General features: G+C 39.6%; 1 protein-coding gene, 1 non-coding gene and 1 pseudogene across 3 annotated transcripts in view; all 3 read right to left on the bottom strand.

The window, feature by feature from the left end:
• Positions 1-382: 382 nt before the first annotated feature.
• Positions 383-508, bottom strand: LOC150012710 (small nucleolar RNA SNORA31). The gene has a single exon (XR_016510984.1). It is a non-coding gene; the product is annotated as a small nucleolar RNA SNORA31 (small nucleolar RNA).
• A 2,408-nt stretch (positions 509-2,916) lies between these two features.
• SPTLC1 (serine palmitoyltransferase long chain base subunit 1) overlaps positions 2,917-18,821 on the bottom strand; it is a 108,456-nt gene continuing 92,551 nt past the window's right edge. For both annotated transcript variants that reach the window (XM_090273967.1, XM_090273968.1), the window contains 4 exons: positions 18,345-18,399; positions 9,991-10,108; positions 4,567-4,640; positions 2,917-3,086 (listed from right to left, as the gene is read on the bottom strand). In XM_090273967.1, coding sequence (XP_090130093.1) covers positions 2,993-3,086; positions 4,567-4,640; positions 9,991-10,108; positions 18,345-18,399 — 341 coding nt within the window. In that variant the 3' untranslated portion in view covers positions 2,917-2,992. The remainder of the gene's footprint in view (positions 3,087-4,566; positions 4,641-9,990; positions 10,109-18,344; positions 18,400-18,821) is intronic.
• On the bottom strand, positions 16,922-17,690 carry LOC150012709 (E3 ubiquitin-protein ligase RNF138 pseudogene; annotated as a pseudogene).

The following is an 18,821-nucleotide window of genomic DNA, read 5'->3' as shown; positions in this document are numbered from 1 at the left end:
TTAATGTCTATTGGCTTGTATTCTACCTTGTGATATCAGGAATATTATCTCTGCTTTCTGTTTTCACTTTTCTTTATGTTTAGCCTTTCTGAGCCACTGAGTTTAGGTTTGTCTCTCGTATCTATACAATAAACTTATTCTGCAGTCTTCCTTCTGCCTTTTACTCCCATATTTTATTAGTATCACTTGTCAGAGTAATATTTATATATTATTCTCCCACCTGTCTCATCTTTACTTTAGTCTTATATCTAATTAAATATACTCATCACTCATATTTGTCCTTTTGATAAAGTTTCCCATTATTTCTGATTTGATGGAGCTGTGCTCATGAATATAGTATTGAGCTCTAATTTTATTTTCTTTTATTTATGTATTTTTTTGCAGATGTAGTCCCCTATTCAATCTGGGCTGCCACAAAGACAGAAAGTGCAGGGATTTTTTTCTTTCGCATCCTAGTGCAAACCAAAAGAACAACGTTAGATTGTTCAAGGTCTATCAGTGGATGCAGTTGAGCTCTAATTTTAAATTGTTTTTCTATAAACTTGTTACTTGAAAGACAGCTTTTCTGGCTATAAAGTGCTTGTTTCATTCATATTTGCCTTGAATCTCTTTAAAATGCTGCTTCACTTTTGTTTGCATTGTATGTTGCTGTTCAGATTATTAATTTTTTCTGTGTTCCATCATCCTTAAGCCTCCCAGTCCAATCTCTTTATCAGACAGTAAGTAGGGAAACCAAGTTTAAGTATTCTCTACAACATAACCCATACTGTAGATATAGGTTATGGATAATTTTTAAATGTCCTCATAAAGATAGTGTGTGATGAAGATATCCTCAAATATCTCTATTTCTGGGACTAAGGTTTTATGTCAACAAGGAAAGATGGTATCAGGCCCACACAACAGATTATTATTGTCTTATTTTATACATTTTAAGATGTACCTTTCCCACCCACATTACCTCTGCGATATTGCCTCTTAAAACAGATGACATATAATATAGATAGCAGAGTACATAAAATAAACACACAGGGTCTAATTAGTGACCCAACTTGTTTCAAAGCCCCACTTCTCGTGAGTTGGAACTTCATCATAGAAAACAGAAAGGGAGCAGTCACATGGCTCCTTCATCCTGTGTGGGCGACTGTGCTGAGTGGAAATAGGCTCCCAATGTTATAAACGCTGCTCACAATAGCTATTGCCTTTTTCAACAGAGGATCATTACAGAGCACTTCAGAACCCTATATTTCTAAGAGAAATTTGTAACCTGTATCAGATCTGAGAGGATTATTTTTCCTCAGCATTTTGCTTAGCTGATATTTTTGGTGTTGCACATTATTGGATTGTGGTCACTCTATAGTTTTAATAGATGCTATTTTTGTTTAAAATGTTGGTGTTTTTCAGACACTGAAGTTAAATAACATGTGTTCTTCTGCCATCTTTCCCAGAAATTTACAATCACTTTTCAAAAGTAGCAATAAAGATCTAGACGCTGCAACTTTGACTTAGAAAGTATAAAATAGTTGAATAGTTAAAATCCTCATCCTTTATAAAATAATGGTTCTGGTATTTTTGTAGTACTATGTGGCCAAGGCTTAAATTAGTAGGAACCTAAGAAATTTCAGATATTGTACTATACAGTGAAGTACTAAGAAATCAATTATTTTCTAACCCTCCCAACCCCCGCAAAAATACCATCCTAGATTTGTAAAAAAAGTAAAACCAAGGGACAATTCTGTTGAACACATTACTTATGCAAACAGACTCATTATCAGGAATGTAGATCTATTTTCATTAAAAACAAAAAAAGATTCATCCTTTAAGCAGCAGCAATCACAAGGCACATATGTATGAAATACCTCAAGCAAACTGAAATCAAACATTAACAAATGTGTTATTTAAAAAGACTGTGAACAAAAATTATAAAAATGATATTTTAAAAATTTTGTCGCTTTACCTTTATTAAGAGAAAAAATAATGGTGGAATATTTATGCAACATGTGTGGAACATCATACGCATTTACACTACCTAACTTCGTTTCCTAAGGAAAAAAAACAGCTGAAGTACAGGTTAAACATTTTATTTTTAGTACTTTACCTCATTTTTGAATATTTGGAATTAATAAACTGAAAAGAAAAAACTTCTAATTTTCCTTAGCTTATAAAAAGCCTGTAGTAGTTATATGTCCTTAGGCAAATCCACTATACCAAAAATGAATACATTCAAGATATTCTAAAATAGCGAGGACATAATTTATATTTCGGATCATCACAATAACCCTCTTCCTAAAATAGATTAGGTCAACATATAATAAATGAAAAGGTAAATTCTATTAAAGTAAAATAATATCTGATTCAAGTTATTGCTCACTTAGGAAGTATTATGACTATTCTCTGGTTAGAGATGCTCAAATTAGCTGTCCAAAATGGTGTAACAGCAGTATTTAGTGTTTATAAAAATTCTAGGATTCAAATACAATGAAAAGTTTACAATAACTGCACAAAAAGTGTTCCTTTATATGTTAGCCACCATTGAGCTTCACAGGATGAAGACTGGAAAAGACAGAGTTTAATTAGATCTTCAAGTATATATATATGTTGCAGATATTTTTCTATGAAGTCTTAAGGAGTGCTTACAGAATCTTCACTAGTAGAAGGGAGAGAAGATAAACCAAAGCTCCATTTTTAAACAATAACAACAAAAAAATATAAAGTACTAGTATAATAAAACATTTAAATAGTACTAAATAAACAGCACAATTTAAATACTAGTTATATGCTGTCAATAGTTTTCCTTTTAAAAAAGTCAGTTCCTGGGCTTTGAGATGTTTTCTTTATAGAAATAACCAGTGTTTGGCTCATGGTCACACACCAAGCCCACACGTACTGCAGCTGTAACGACAGTCTCATGTGTGTGAAGGACCTCTTGCCGCTCCCTCCCAGCAGCACCGAAGCCTGTGTGTGTTGTGCAGCGGCCACAAGGCCCTGAGACGGACTATAGCAGAACAGCCTGGGCCACCTCCTTGATTGTGGATGCAGCTTTCTCCAGCTCCTCTTCTGTTTGTTCCACTGTGACCACAACCCTAATGCTGAGAGATAAGAAAGGACATCTGTTTTGTGAAAAAGCTTTCCTGGAGCACAGCCCGCACAGGAGCTGACCTGCTGTCACAGGTGCCTTCTTGCTATGATGCAGGGTAAGGGGTGGGAACAGGGCTACAGGACAAAGACATTTGCCATCAGGCCATTCACAGAAGCTTGTCACCCGCCTGAACTGTGTGTGTGGGTCTGCTCAGTCACCTGCAGTAGAGCTCTGCCCAGGGATGCCAGAAAATTGGTTCTTCAAATAATCTACTGCCTCAAGCAGCACTAGGCCCAAGGTGAGAATTCCAATTTCTCAAATGAGTGGACTGTCCGCTTCCTCATGTTTATAATTCAGTAAGTCATGTGGAAGTTCTAAAATACTTTGAGGCAAAGCAGACATTTCAAGTCTACAGAAAACTGAAGACAAATATCAGCTCCTCAAGTCAATCCTATCTCTGGTCCCTCTGCAAACACCTGCTTCATCCACTAGACACATTTGTTGAGCTGTAGTGCTGGGCATAGAGCCCAGGGCATAGAACAAATATGGCCCCTGTCCTCCCAACACACTAAATCACACCTTGGCTGGGTGCAGTGAGAAATGAGAGGGCAGGACCTTTAGGGTGCTTTTGAGCTACTGCCAGAGCGATCTTCCAGAATCCCGGCCTGGCCCCTGTGTCTGCACAGCTCTGACTCCCATGCACTCCCAGGTGCTTCCAGGTCTTCTCTAGGCATCTTCTTGCTGCTACCTTTCAAGCTTGTGCTCTGGCTCCCACATGCACCTGTAGGTTGCCATGCCACAGCATACCCTATTTCCTACCAGAAGGCCATGATGCCCACCAGTAGCCTAACGCATTTGATTTTGGGGGCTTAGCTTACTCACCAGCCTCTCTCAGAAGCCTGAGTCCCTCCCAGGCCAGACTAACCATGGCCCACTTCTCTGTGACCTCACTGACTCCTGCCATGACACACGACAGGTGTCTCCCTCCTTCAACTATACTGTCAGTATGTAGAGGGCAGGATCAGATGTTCTATTAAATACAAGTCCGGGAGCATCCCCATGCAAGGCTTGCTGATCCTTGTGATTTCCTGCCACTGCTGCTTTCCCTGGGTGTTTCATAAGGGTTTGCAGGATGAAGTGCCCCATGTTACTCCAGCCAGAGGCACTGTCCTTGTGGCAGAAACTGCTGGCATAGTGTGTGCTCTTAGGGGTGTGAGAAGTATTTGCTGATGAAAACTTCCACAGTCTCAGTTTATTCTTAGACTCTCAGACACATTTATTTCAGTCATCTGAGTAGATACTATGAATCCTGTGGGGCTTTTCAGTTAAAACTTGAAAACATCTAGTTTAAGAAGAGACAATAGCTGCTATTTTAATGATAAACATTCTTCCTTGCCCTGTGACAGCCTTTGAAAAAACTTCAAAAATATGATATATTTCATACAGGTTTTAGAGTCAGAACACAGAAGTTCATACTTTAATGCACCAACCTTGGAGGAGGAAGGCACTTCTCTTCTTTCTCCAAGTAGCGTGCCTGAGTTAATGCGATACTTCTGTTCATGCACTGCAGGAAGAAAAGGAACACAGTAATCCCTCTCTGCATCACGGTTCACTTATCGCGGCCTCACTGTATAGCGGGATTTTTAAAATATTATTATTTAATTATTTATCATGAATTTTTCGCTATATCACGGGGATTTTGCGGTACTGTATACGTATGTTGTTAAAGTTACGTAGGTTTAAGAGTGTAAAATATGCTTAAGAACATAAGTAGTGTTTATAAAAGTGTGGAAAAGGTTAATAAGCGACTGGGAACGATTTATAAGTGTGTGGGAAGGGTTTGTAAAGCCTTAAAAAATATATATAAATACTAAAATAAATGTAAGGTTCCTACTTTGTGGATTTTCACCTATCGCAGGGGGGTCTAGAACGTAATACCCGCAATAAGTGAGGGAATACTGTACATTCAAACCAGGACTTCAGACATTGTGTTAATTAAAACAGGAAGGTATCCTGAAATGCCATCCTAAACAGTAGTTTTAATTCATTTATCCAACTATAACTGCTGGAAGATATAGCTAACACAGCATAATGCAATCAAGGGCAGCACTGCTGAATTGTCCACTACAGCAGCCATGAGCCCATGTGCCTTTCGGGCACTTTAAAATATAGCTAGTGCCACTGGGAGTTGGAGCTTTTAGTTCAACTTAATTTAAATAGCCACAGGTAGCTAGTACTTATTTTAGACAAAGCTGAGTTATGACATAGGGGAACAGTACCACCAAAGCCCTGTACACTAACCAAGCAAGATAGGCACAACCATAGAAAGAATTACAACCAGATCTCAAAAACAAATAACAAAATCTGTCAGAAAATTGAGCTATATGGAAGTCTGACAACCAAGGATTTAGAAGCCTCATTCATGCAGATGGGAGGAGGGACACAGTTGTGGAGATGGTGCGGAGACGCAATGTGGCTCGGACAAGCAGCGGCAGAATGAACAACTCCACATTCACGTGTGGTGGATAAAAATCAGGAGGGGTACGCTGGGAGCAAGTGCTCCCAGTCCCAGGCCAGACCGCACAGCCCAGGATTCCAGCACTGGGAAGATACACCCCCCTTACCTCTGGCTGTAAAAACCAGCGGAGATTGGGGTGGTGAAGGAACTGCCGGATTTTCACTGCTTAAAAGGCCTCATGGTCTTAGAACATACACAAACCTCAGGCAGCAACTGGAAGGGTACCAATTGCTTACAGAAAGTAGGTGAAGTGACTGGAAACTGGGCCAGTGCCAGGCAAATCTCCAGAAGCAAGGTAGCAATGTTGTCGCTTCTCCGAGCCCGCTGCCACACAAAGAGCCACAAAATGGTGAAGCAGGTGGCTGTTCCCTGGCAATTACCTAACACTCTGCCCCATGCAATCTACAGGTGCCATTGCTATATAGGCCACACTACTAAGGTAGGGAGTAAAAGCAGCTCTACCTAAAACACAGAAACAGACACAGGGAGGCTGCCAAATTGAAGAGTCAAATAATTACAGGACAAATCAAAGAACAGAACAAAACCCCAGAAAAAGAATTAAATGAAATACATAGCCAACCTATCAGATGCAGAATTAAAAACACTGATGAACAGGATGCTCAGAGAAATGACTGAGTATGGCCACAAAATAAAGGAAGAAGTGAAGGTTATACAAAATGAAAGAAAGACAAATATACAGGGAACTGACAGTGATGGAAAAGAAGCCAGAATTTAGTTCGATGATTTGGAATAAAAGGAAGGAATAAACATTCACCTGGAACAGAAAGAATAAACAAGAATTGAAAAAAACGAGGAGGCTTAGGAACCTCTGGAACAACTTTAAACATACCAACAGCTGAATCAGAGGGGTGCCAGAAGGAGAAGAGGAAGAGCAAGAAATTGAAAATTTATTTGAAAAAATAATGAAAGAAAACTTCCCTAATCTGGCAAAGGAAATAGACATATAAGTCCAGGAAGGACAGAGAGTCCCAAACAAGTTGCACCCAAAGAGGAACACACCAAGACATATCATAATTAGAATGCCAAAGCTTAAAGATAAAGAATCTTAAAAGCAGTAAGAGAAAAGAAGAGAATTACCTACAAGGGACTTTCTATAAGGCTATCAGTGGATTTCTCAAAAGAAACTTTGCAGGCTAGAAGGGACTGGCAAGAAGTATTCCAAGTGATGAAAAGCAAGGCCTACAATCAAGATTGGTCTATCCAGCAAAGCTATCATTTAGAATGGAAGGGCAGATAAAGTGCTTCCCAGACAAGGCAAAGCTAAAGAGTTCATCATCACCAAGAGCTTATTACATGAAATGTTGAAGGGACTTATTTAATAAAAAGAAGATGATCAAAACTATGAACAGTAAAATTACAACAAACTCACAACTATCAACAACTGAATCTAAAAAACAAAAACAAAAACCAACTAAGCAAACTACCAGGACAGGAAAAGAATCATAGGTATGGGGATCATTTAAAGGGTTTTCAGCTGAGAGGGGAAAGGGGGCGAATGGGAGAAATGGTGAAGGGATTAGGAACCATAATTGGTAGGAACAAAATAGACAGGGGGACATTAAAATAGTACAGGAAATGAAGAAGCTGAAGAACTTATAAGCATGATCCATGGATATGAACTAAGGGGGGGAGTGGCTGGAGGGAAGTGGTATACCGAGTGGAGGGGGTCAAAGGGGAAAAATTGGGACAACTGTAACAGCATAATCAATAAAATATACTTTAAAAAAATAATGGCAGCAGACTGTTTCAGACAGAAACTGCTCACACATCAAACACCAGCGATACCTCTGATTCTTATCTGCCTCATTTGCCCAGGTGCAACCAGGCACAGAAGGGTCTGCTGTCACACATTTGTGAAATTTTCCATGCCTTAATCACCTGCTGACATTTAAAAAAACTTACAACATTCTCTATAGAAATAAAGAAAGCATAAAAATCAGATCAAGGTAGTGAATTGCAGTGGTTTCTTTGGGGGGTGATGAAAACGTTTTAGAGTTAGTGATGATTGCACAACCTTGTGAATATATGAAAACCACTCAACTGTATAATTTAAAAGTGTGACTTTTATGGCATAGGAATCATATTTTAAAAAAACAACCCATCAACAAGAGGAGAGTGCAGTCAAGTCACTTCCTATGCTGGGAGCAGGACACTGTGTAGGCTGCCAGGCAGGGTCTCCACTGGAAAGGGTAGAATGCCGGCCACTGAGGCCAGGTTTGTACTGTGCTGCATCCTGGAGGTGGGCCCACAAAAGCTCACTTCTCCTGAGGACACATGCTGGCTCTAGCCCTGGGTAGTTAAGGAACATTATAAACCTTCACTCAGTTTGTAAAAAGTGTTTTGTCGAGCAGCTCAACAGTAACTTGACAAAACCTCTCAGTTCCACAAAGCTTAGACAAGAGTTGCAGTTCTATGATTCTTTTATCTCCCTCAAATACGGAAAAGGAAAAGTGGAGAGGAGCGCACAGAAGGCTTTGAAGATGCAGCTGTGACGATGCACAGAAATGCTAAGAGCTTCCTTCTTCCTTCCCACACTGCACTTTCTAGACAGGGTTCTGCTCCCTCCCCAGAGGACTTGTTCTCTCCTCATTCAGCTCTCAGGGTGATTTACTGAACACAAGCCACACTGCGCTGGGGCCCGCAGCTTTGGGGACCTGTGAGCTGTCCACTCACATTCACACACTCTTTCCATTTTGAGGACAATCTACGTAAGTGCATAATATTAGCGTTGAGTCATCTCAGTCACTTGCCCTTTTCTGTTTCTCTTCTGCACAAAGCAGTAGTGAGACCTAAACTGCTGCTGCCCAGGAAGCAAAGCACAGAGGTGGATTTAACAATGACCTGACAGCCTGACATCTAGAGAGGCCCATGTCCTGCACAAAAATGTGCGCAGAGGACTGTCTGAGGGGGTTTGGAGAGACTCGAAGAATGACAGGGTCATTGTGAAGCCCAACACAGGACAGGCAGATCCAGTGGCCTGCTCTGCAGCAGTCACATCTGTCACACCACCAAGCCATCAAGTCCAGGAAACAAACTCACTGTCACAGAAAGGCAATGTGATTAAACAGACTTCCTGGCTTGTCCCTTTAGCTCATGTTTCATTTATAAACTTGTTTTGGTATCACATTTATATAAGAACTCTAATCTCAAGGATGATGTACTACCTTTTGTCTGTATACATTTAAGTAACATTACAATGAAAACACCAAAGCAGTGGATGTGGTTGGTGGTATGTACTTCCCTTTAAAAGAGCCAGTCTCTTTTCACATGTGCAGAGCTGTACCTGAGGGGACATCTGTGACATTCCCTCAGCAAGGTGAGAGTCACTCCAGCCCAATCATTTGCAATCTGACATGTTTCCGTAATTAAGAATTTCGCATTATGGGTTTGGTAAAATTTAGTTTTTTAAGAGGACTGGCTCCACACTGTGGTCCCCATACCAAGCAGCCATGTGATTGTGGGCGAGTGCTTGACTTCCATGAGCCCCAACCAGGCAAAGGCACACAAAGATGGCAGCCCTCATAATTTCCCTCACGCTGGGCAGCAGAGACTTGAAGAGGAGCCTCCAGAAGAAAACATCAACAGGAACAAGCAGGTCAAGGAAGCAGAGTGCAGCCCATTTTCATTCTTAAATACATACAATATGTATTTCAAATTTAAGTACAAGGCATGAGCACTCACAGAGCTGCAGGGCCACTGGGCATTTTTTAGAAGGAGGAGGAGGAGTAGCACAGAGGAAAATGAGGAGAGAGGACTCCAGGAGACACAGCTCTGCTAGCAGAAAAGGGCAAGTGGTCTTCCCCAGTGAGCATTTCCTGTCAAAGAACTGAGTTACAATTAGCAGTAAATTGACTTTAAGACGATAAAGATATTGAAATCAATCTCAAATTAGGCATGGTTACAAAGTGGTCTTCTTTCCTTCCTTTTTGGTAACAAGATTATTATGGCCTGTTTCTGAGCTATGTTGGGGGTGCACCCTGACAATCAGCTGTCCAGTGTTGTGGTGGTCACTACACACAATGCCGTCCCCACCTACATGTAAGAAAGCCTGGCTTTGTAAATGGTAAGCAAAAGGGTTTTCTGGAAAGTTATTCAGAGTAGAAGCAAAGTGTGTTTTATATTTTAATAAAATGTGGCACAGAACACAATACCTTCAATGTGAGTTGAAAACAGACCCAATGGGATGAACTGTTCCTGTCAGAGATGTGCTACAGACTCAACTGGGCATTAGAACAATTCCATGAAAGGCGCGACCAGAAACTTCCATTATACCCAATCCCTGGGGCGGAGAGCTTTCTTAAAAATGACATAAAAAGCTTCTTGGATTCAGGGGAGGGGTGGTAAAGGAGGATCACTCAAATAGCTGGATACTTACTTGATTTACAATTTCCTGAAGTAGTTTAACATCCTTTTCTCGGGACCCAGTGCTCTCTTGTAGCTGCAGGTGAAAAGCTGGAGACAGGGCCTCCCCGACGACTTTTAATCCAGAAATGCTGGAGAACGGAAAACACACGCATCACAGCACAGTTCCCTTGCAGGCTCAGGTACTTCCACACAAATAATTTAAACAGTTTCCATTCATGAATGTAACAGAAGCCTGTGATTTATGGGAAACCATCCTGTGGTGGGATTCCTATTCTGACAAAAGTAAGATGCATGGTCTGAGCAGTGCTCCCAGTCCTGGGACCCCCCCATGCTGTTTCTGTGAATGTGGCTGGGAAGAAGGCACCCGTCAGGTGAACACCTCTGGATCACAAGTCACAGAAAGTACAGGAGTCACCTCCAGTCTCCTCCCAAATCTGCATGCTCTGCTCCCTCAACCTACATGTGCTCGGTAGGCCCCTCCTCCTGTAGGGCCTTGCCGGCCACCAGTCCTTAGGCCTCTGTCTTGCTGTTTCCTCTCCCCATCTGCTCTCTCCCGTCCCCTCATTGCTGGCACCGGACACACCTGGTCTCAGCCCCAATGTCACTTCCTGGGGCCTCCCTTATCACCCACTCTAGGGAAGGGTCTGTGCCATCATTTTCTGTACTTGCTCTGTTTGTTTCCTTCACTTCATGAACTATTAATTACAATTGTTTCCTTGCTTATTATCTAAGTTTTTGGTCTGTATCTTGTCTTATTATAAATCATATAAATAATCTGACACTGAAAATGTTATAATTCGACTACCAGCAATATGTTTAGATGGAAAAGTTTCCTTCTTATTTGTATGTTTAATCTTAAATTTTACTTGAGTTAACACTATTTTCTTCTTTCTCAAGATTAATAGCACAGAAATCTGCTTCTCAGGGAGAAAGATATTTAAGGATATTTGACCAATCTCCTAGAATACAAGTGGTCATACACATTTATTGAAATTAGGCTAAACATTTTGGATTGCTTTTATTTAGGTTGTTTCACCTCAAAAGCTCTGTTCTTCCCTCAAAATAAAATGAGCACAGAAAGCACGTGGGAGCACAACTGATTACTCACATATGTTTAGGGCTCCACACGCTTTTACTGAATGTCTACTACATGCCAAGTAGCATGGGAGGTACTGGAAGCAGATATCACCTGGCTTTCAAACCACCCTTGCACATTATTAAATTGTGTCTCCTTCCTCCTTTCCTTTCTTTTTTTATTAAATTTTATTTATTTGTTTTTAGAGAGAAGGAAAGGGAGGAAGAGAGGGAGAGAAATAGCAATTCGAGAAACACCCATCAGTTGTCTCTCACATGGGCCCCTGACGGGGGCCCTGGGCATGTACCCTGGCTGGGAATTGAACCTGCAACCCTTTGCTTTATGGGACAACGCCCAACCAACTGAGCCACATTGGTCAGGGCATTATCTTCTTTCTTTAAATACCACACACCATGCTATGATATCTCAATAAATCAGAATGTAAACTTGAATCATGGAATCTTTGAATCTAGAGCTTCTGGAATGTGTGAGAACCTTCTAGTTTAGTCTTCTTTACTAATGTAGAAGCAAAACAATATGCTTTTTTAAAACCCATATCCTATGTGAACTTTGAATGTGCTAAACATGTACACAAAAAAGTACCAACTGTTTTTAGGTCATGTACTCTCAGGGGAGAATTTTAAAAATTGCTTTTCAAATAGCATTTCATATGAATTAAATGGCCTGGATTTTTCTTAATACATACAAGGCACCTATGGCCTAAATGAGCTTGTGCTTTGATCATATGGGCTCATCTCACACAGTGGGTGAGGCAGGCTGGTGGGAAAAGGAAGTAAACAAAATGCCCTTTCTCCGGCTGCCATGACTGAATGTCAGATGAAAGTGTAATTAAAACCAAATGGACCCAGAATTATGGCTAGAGTTCAGAAACTTAAAAGCTGTGTTTCAGGACCTATTATACTTTTTAAATAAAAATTCTGGAAAGCATATTAATTTATCCAAATAGGTAAATACTAAAGCACTGGGCTAGGTCCCAGGGATAGAGCAATCAACAGTTCAGACATGGTTTCCATCATGTGCTTAAGAGTCAGGGAGGAAGCTGGACACAAATAATCTGCTAGAATTTAGGGACCCCTCAAGTTTCCACTAAGGAATCAAACTAGCACAGGATGCTAACTTCTCTCAAATGCAATCTCAGAGATGAAAGAAGAAAATCACTGATTAGAAGAGACTAATAAAAAGAAAAAAAGAACAACTTATAAGCAAACATTGAAAACATTGTCTTTGACGTTGTTTTTCTTTCAGATATTTATTGAAAAATAAGAAATAAAACCAATAACCTAAATGTAAGAAGCTACAGAAAGAGTAAGAACAAATTCAAACAAGAAAGTAGAAAAATAAGAAAGAAAGAAATGAAAGAAAGTATGATTTAAAAAAACAAAATTAAATTAAAAAATGAGCTAGGCAAAATGCTGGTAAGATTATCATAAAAATGCAAAAGAAAGAAACACAAAATATAAAAGGGAAATAATGCAGACAAAGAAAATTACAAACTATACCCAATCCAAAGGCCCTGAACCTAGAGAAACTTAAAGGGCTGGGGGTCCTGTCCAATTCTGAAGAGACAATGATCAAGCCTCGTCGCACATAATGGCTTCAGAAAGCAGGAAGTGTGGAAAAACTACTCAATCATTGATTGAGGCTACCAGAATGCTGATTCCTAGGTTACTGAGGCTGGTATAAAAGATTATAAGACCATTTAAATTATAAGTATAGACATAAAAATTCAAATTAAAGTATAAGCTAATTAGATCTAATTGTGTAGAAAATTGTATTGTAATCAAGTAGGAGCTTAGTCAGAAATGCAACTATGGCTTAACATCAGAAAATATATCAATGCAATTCAACATGAGACAAATCTGTAATTCTAAAAAAGTCTCCAAATCTAGGAATAATTTGATAAAGGCCACCCACTCAAAACCCATTATATGATGTTTTACACTTAACAAACACTTCTATTTTGGGAATGAGAGAAGGATGTCTGCTATTGCTGCCACTGTTCAATAGAGTATTAGAAACCCACACCAATGTAATAAAGAAGAAAAAGAACTACTAAGATGTTTAAGAATTAAGAAGAGAAAAATATTATTTCAGATAACAAGATTTCTATGTACATTGTCATAACAGAATGAAACAAACTACTAGAATTAAGATCTTAGACTGCTGAGTGTAAGATCAGTTACATCTATAGGATATCTACAAATTACCCTTAAAAGTCCCATAGAGATACAAGAGCTTATGGAAAAATTTAAATTTCCATTAAAGGACACAAAGGGAAATTCAAATAAGTGAACACAAATCCCCTCCACACTAACCATAAAATGAAATGCAATTACAAATAAAATTCTAGTAATATTTCTGGTGGAACTTAAACTTATTCCAAAACTTACACAGTGATTGGTCTCACTTTGGCAGCACATGTACCAAAACTTATAAAGTGATAAAAAACAGAGATGGTGATAAAAACAATCTGAGGAGTGAGCAAATAACCAATGAAGGAGAAAAGAGCTAAGAACCAGATTTAGGTATATAAGTAGGAAACTGGTATATGACAGAGACCAACCAGTGAAAAAAGGATGCAGTGTTTGGATATTTAGAAACTGACTGCACTAGTATTAAAATAAATGAATCTCCTTTTCTTGAGCCCATTTCTTCCTCCAGCCACAATCCCATTTCTCTGTTCCTCTTAACAGCAAAACTCAAAACAGTTTTGTAAGTGTGTCCAATTCCTCCCTTCCTGGTTTCTCCTAAACCTGCTTCTATCAAGCTTTTTGTATCCACTGCTCCCCTGCAACTGCTCATCTAGTACAATAATTTCCACATTATGAAACCCAAAGAATCACTCTCAGTGCTCTTATCTGATCTCTCAGCAGCAGCATGGGACACACTGACCTACTTATACACTTTTGGTACTAGACTATTCTGGTTTGCCTCTTCCTTACTCTTCCTTAGTCTTGTTGGCTGGTCCATAGCTTCTTCCCATTAAAATGTTTGAAATACTATTTATATGCAATTGACCCCCAAATTTATCTCCAGCTCACTCTTCTCCCTTAAACTTTAAATTGTATATCCAACTGCTACATTCTCCTAGATGTCTGATGGCATTTCAAGCTTAATGTATCCAACACTGAACTTCCCCAACAAACATCCCCAAATACTTCTAATTATTTATTTATTTCACTTACTTGCAACGCTATATAGTTACTCAGACCAAACACCTTAAGATCAAGCTGAGTCTTCTCTTTCTCATGCCCCCTGAATATGAACTTCTGGCAAATCCACCTTCAAACTATATCCAAAATCCACTGTTACTATGAAGGTTGAAATCACCTTCATCTTTTACATGCACCGCACAATCTCCTCACTGGTCATTTTGCCTCTGCACTTGCCACCATGTATATTAGGTATTTTTTCACACAAGAGGTAAGTTCAGTTATGTCATGCCACTCTTGCTCAGAACCAGGCCACAGCTTCCTACTCAAGCCAGGTTCTTGTCATGGTCTCCAAGGCCCTGCATGCCCTGGATTGTTCTTCCCTCTTGCCACACTGGTGTCCTTGATGTTTTCTTTCCTGTCCCCTCTAAATATCTAGATACCTGTGCGCTATGCTCCCACACCTGCCTTCCTGTGTGTTTGGTATGAGGTGCCTGTGGAGTCCTCTAAGTAGAGATGCTAAGTAAGCCTCTGGATATGAGACCTGGAACCCTATAGAGTGGGATACATTGGAGATACAAATTTGTGAGTTGCCCACATACAGGTATCATGATCTGAATCTCCAGGGGTGGAAGAACTCAATTCTTCAAGAAGGTAACAGAGAAAAGGGACATGAACTAAAACCCTGAACAGGAGGGTGTAAAAAGAAAGGCTTCAAAGGAGACCAAGACAAAGTGATTCAAAAGGTAGAAAACTTCAGTGTGGAGTAAGGGAATCCAAGGAAAGAGAGAGCTGCAAGGACAGTGATCAACTGTGCTGAAGGCTACTAACGTGAGACAAGCTCTAAAAACTGCTGGATTTAGCAACAAGGCAGTCAGTGGTGACCTCCACAGGAACAGGCTGGGTGAAGTCAAAGAGCAGAGGCAGATTTAGGAATTTCAACTGTAAATGAGAGCTAAAGGATATGGAGAAAGTTCTAACAACTCTGGAGAAGATGAACTACAAGGAGAAGCAGAGCATGCGCTAGAGGTAAAGGTGGGGTGAGGGAAAGGAATGTATAGGCAGAGTGCACCTGAACGCTAGTCACATGACTCAGGAAGGAGAAAGACCAATGACAAAGAAGAGGGGCAACAAAGGCACTCGATCTTTAGACAGAAGAACTGTGATGGTTGGAGGAACACTTCTTTGGCTGTAACACAAGACAAGACAGGTTCATATAACTCTTACGTGTACAAGTTTGTTAGGAAAAATGAGGGAGTTCCCAAGTCACAGCATGAGTCAAGGCTGTCAGCTAAATGTGTGGATGGAGTGAGACAGAGGGTTAAGGATATCCGAGAGATAAAAAGGCGTGAAAGGCTGAGAAAAGGGGAGAACTGGACTTATAAAATAATCACTTTAACACTGCCAGACAGAATGAAGCATATCTGATCCTGAATTTACAGTGACTCCAATGTGATGGCCTGTGTTGGTATTAATATTTCATAAACCAATGTAATTGGAATCAATATAAATAATATCTCTCCACCATAAATCATGCAAGAACTTTTGTTATTTTTAGGTAGACACACCCAGAACTTTAATTATTTCTGCCCCTACTTTATTGGGAACAGCTGCGGTCTGCTCATTTTTCAACTGCCCTTGTCTTTTAGAAGAGTTTCTAGTTTCCATATCTGGCAATAGAGAGAGACCTTTCCTCACCAAAAAGGCATGTTTCACCTTAGAAAAGGCAAAAAGAAACACCTTGAGGAATGTGAGATCATTTTCTTTTTTCTTTATTTTAATTCAAAATGTTATTTTATTTTTTATTTTTATTTTTTTTTATTTTTGGTTTTTCAATTACAGTTGTTCCCTTTTCCCCCAATTTCTCTCCCACACCCAACCCACCCCCTCTCCTGTAATCATATCCCTCCCCGTTGTCCATGTCCATGAGTCATTTATACATGTTCTTTGACTAAACCCTTCCCTTACTTATCCCCCTTCTCTCCCTCTCCCCTCCCCGCTATAGACTGCTATTCTGCTCTTTGTTCTATTTAGTTCCTTTGTTTGTGTTGTTCTTTAGTTTCCTGTATCAGGTGATACCATATGGTATTTTTCTTTCTTTGCCTGGCTTATTTCACTAAGCATAATTCTCTCTAGTTCCATCCATGTTGTTGCAAATGGCAGGCGTTCCTTCTTTCTTTCTGCTACATAGTATTCCATTGTGTAAATGTACCACCGTTTTTTGATCCACTCATCTACAGATGGGCACTGAGGCTGTTTCCAGCACTTAGCTATTGTAAACAGTGCTGCAATGAGCATAGGGGTGCATAAGTTCTTTTGAATTGGTGTTTCAAGATTCTTCGGGTAAGGGTCCTAATATTTGAGAGGGGGGGGATAGTTAATTTTTACGAACTAGGGGTATGGACTTGGGGGGGATTGCTGGGGGAGGGGGGTGCTGGGTGGAGGGAAGCAAGGGGTAGAAAATTGGAACTGTTGTAACAATATAATCAATAAAAAACATTAAAAAAAAAAAAAAGATTCTTCGGGTATAATCCTAGTAGTGGAGTCGCTGGTTCAAAAGGCAGTTCCATTTTTAATCTTTTAAGATAATTCCATACTGTTCTTAATTACTTTTATTAATATACACATCAAGTTATTGAAATGGTGACTTCATGTAGTTTTCTCCTTAAAGAAGGCACTTGCAGGTATCACAGATGTCTCCAGCCTTCAAATGTTTACTTGAAAAGATTCTTCAACAGCAGTTTGATACTGGGTTTCCTCATCTAGCTGAAGATTCACAAATTCCCCATAATCAAACTGATGTCTTTGATTTAGATGACTAACGAAATTTCTAGTAATCTGGCTAGGATCTCCCCAAGGAAGAGACACACAAATAGGACATGTCACAGGAACTATCTGAAAGAGGTGATTACTGTTATGGTGATCCAGTAAACGCTGTCTGGTAAAATTTGATTCTTGACACAAGGGACACTTAAAAGGTGGGATGCCCAGAAGAACTTGTATTCTCTTGAAAACTTTCTATGTTATCAGATGTGGATGTTTCACTCCTATTACTGTTCCCTACTGAATCTTGAGAGATCTGAAAGTTTGGAATGATAGCAGAAACACCATACTCATCTTGATACTTCTTACATGATTTGTAATGATGTCTCATGCGACAGAATTTAATCTGTTTTGCACAGCATCTGCAGCTACCAGACAACTTCTTTATGACATTTTCAAGGTCTAAGGCCCGTTCAGGACATGCTCTTTCTCTTCTAGTCACAGTTCCATGACAGAGGGGACAATGTATTCCGCTTTCTCTCATTGCAGTCAGGAAACATTTTCTACAGAAAACGTGCTGACAGGCCACGGTTCGCACCGGCGTTTTGAGCACCTCCTGACAGACGGGGCAGTAGAAATCATCTTCGGTTTAAGAGGTGGCTATGGAGAGGTCCTCGGCCATGGCGGGTGTGGGGAATCAAGGCGGCTACAGCAGCTGAGGTGGCAGAGGTGGCCCGGGCCTGACTCCCTGCGCAAACTGAGATCATTTTCTATAAGACCAGAAATCTGCCTGAAAATGTCACCACTCTATTTTTTTCTCAGCTCTAGAGGAATCTTAAAGTACTCTTGTGTGGTTAAAACAAATAAACCACTCAAGGTTCTCTTCAATTTCACTTGTTTCTTTTTCTTATATTAACTTTAAGTAAAGCTTAGTAATTTTCTAAAAAGGAATATGGATAGCATGAACACACTGTCATCTACTTATATAACATATCCTTCTACTTGTACATATGTGAAAAGATTCTCCAGTGTTTATGATGGTTATTTTTGGTAGTAGCATGTTGAGTTATTTGTTATTTTTATCTTGTATACTGCTGTATTTATTAATGAGCTTGTATCATTTTCAGAAAAACAATCATGATTCTTTAAAATAATGACACAATGGATGGTCTGGTTTTATGCACACATACAAATTTGAGTGAACTGAGTTTTTGGTTTCTTAGTTGCAATTGTTAAACTGACCCAAGCCTATCAAATGTACCCAGAACCAGAGATGACATTAAAAAATTTTCATTAATTGTTTAAATGTGGTACAGATGAACATTAAGCTGGTTGAAAACATATTAAACTTACCCTTGTAAAGCTTTATGAATTTGTTTGCACTTTTCCTTCAACACTGCAAAAATACCTGAGTGAAAAAAAATACAGTCAATAGTACAGTTGACCATTGAACAATGTGAGGGTTTAGGCGCGCTGATCCCCTCTCCACGCACAGTTGAAAATCTGCATACAACTTTTCACTTCTCAAAAACTTAAACTGTCTTTGGTATTTGCTGAGAATGCCAAAACCTGCAGATGTTCAAGCCACCTATATAAAATGACATAGATAAATGTATACAGTAAGCCCTCAGCCTCCTTGAACTTCAAACCATAGACTGAAAAAAAAATTGCATATAAGTGGACCTGTGGGGTTCAACTATTTATTTGGAAACTCTGATATTACTAACCTAAAATTATTTTTAAAGATCTAGTTCAATTTCATCAATTTAAAATGCTGCAAATCCTTCTACATATTAATAACACACAGACAGAGAGCCAGAAACTCCTCTG

This window comes from Furipterus horrens, unplaced genomic scaffold (assembly GCF_987537825.1).
Source record: "Furipterus horrens unplaced genomic scaffold, mFurHor1.1.pri manual_scaffold_4, whole genome shotgun sequence".
Classification (NCBI taxonomy): domain Eukaryota; kingdom Metazoa; phylum Chordata; class Mammalia; order Chiroptera; family Furipteridae; genus Furipterus; species Furipterus horrens.
This window is presented reverse-complemented; position numbering and strand designations above follow the sequence as displayed.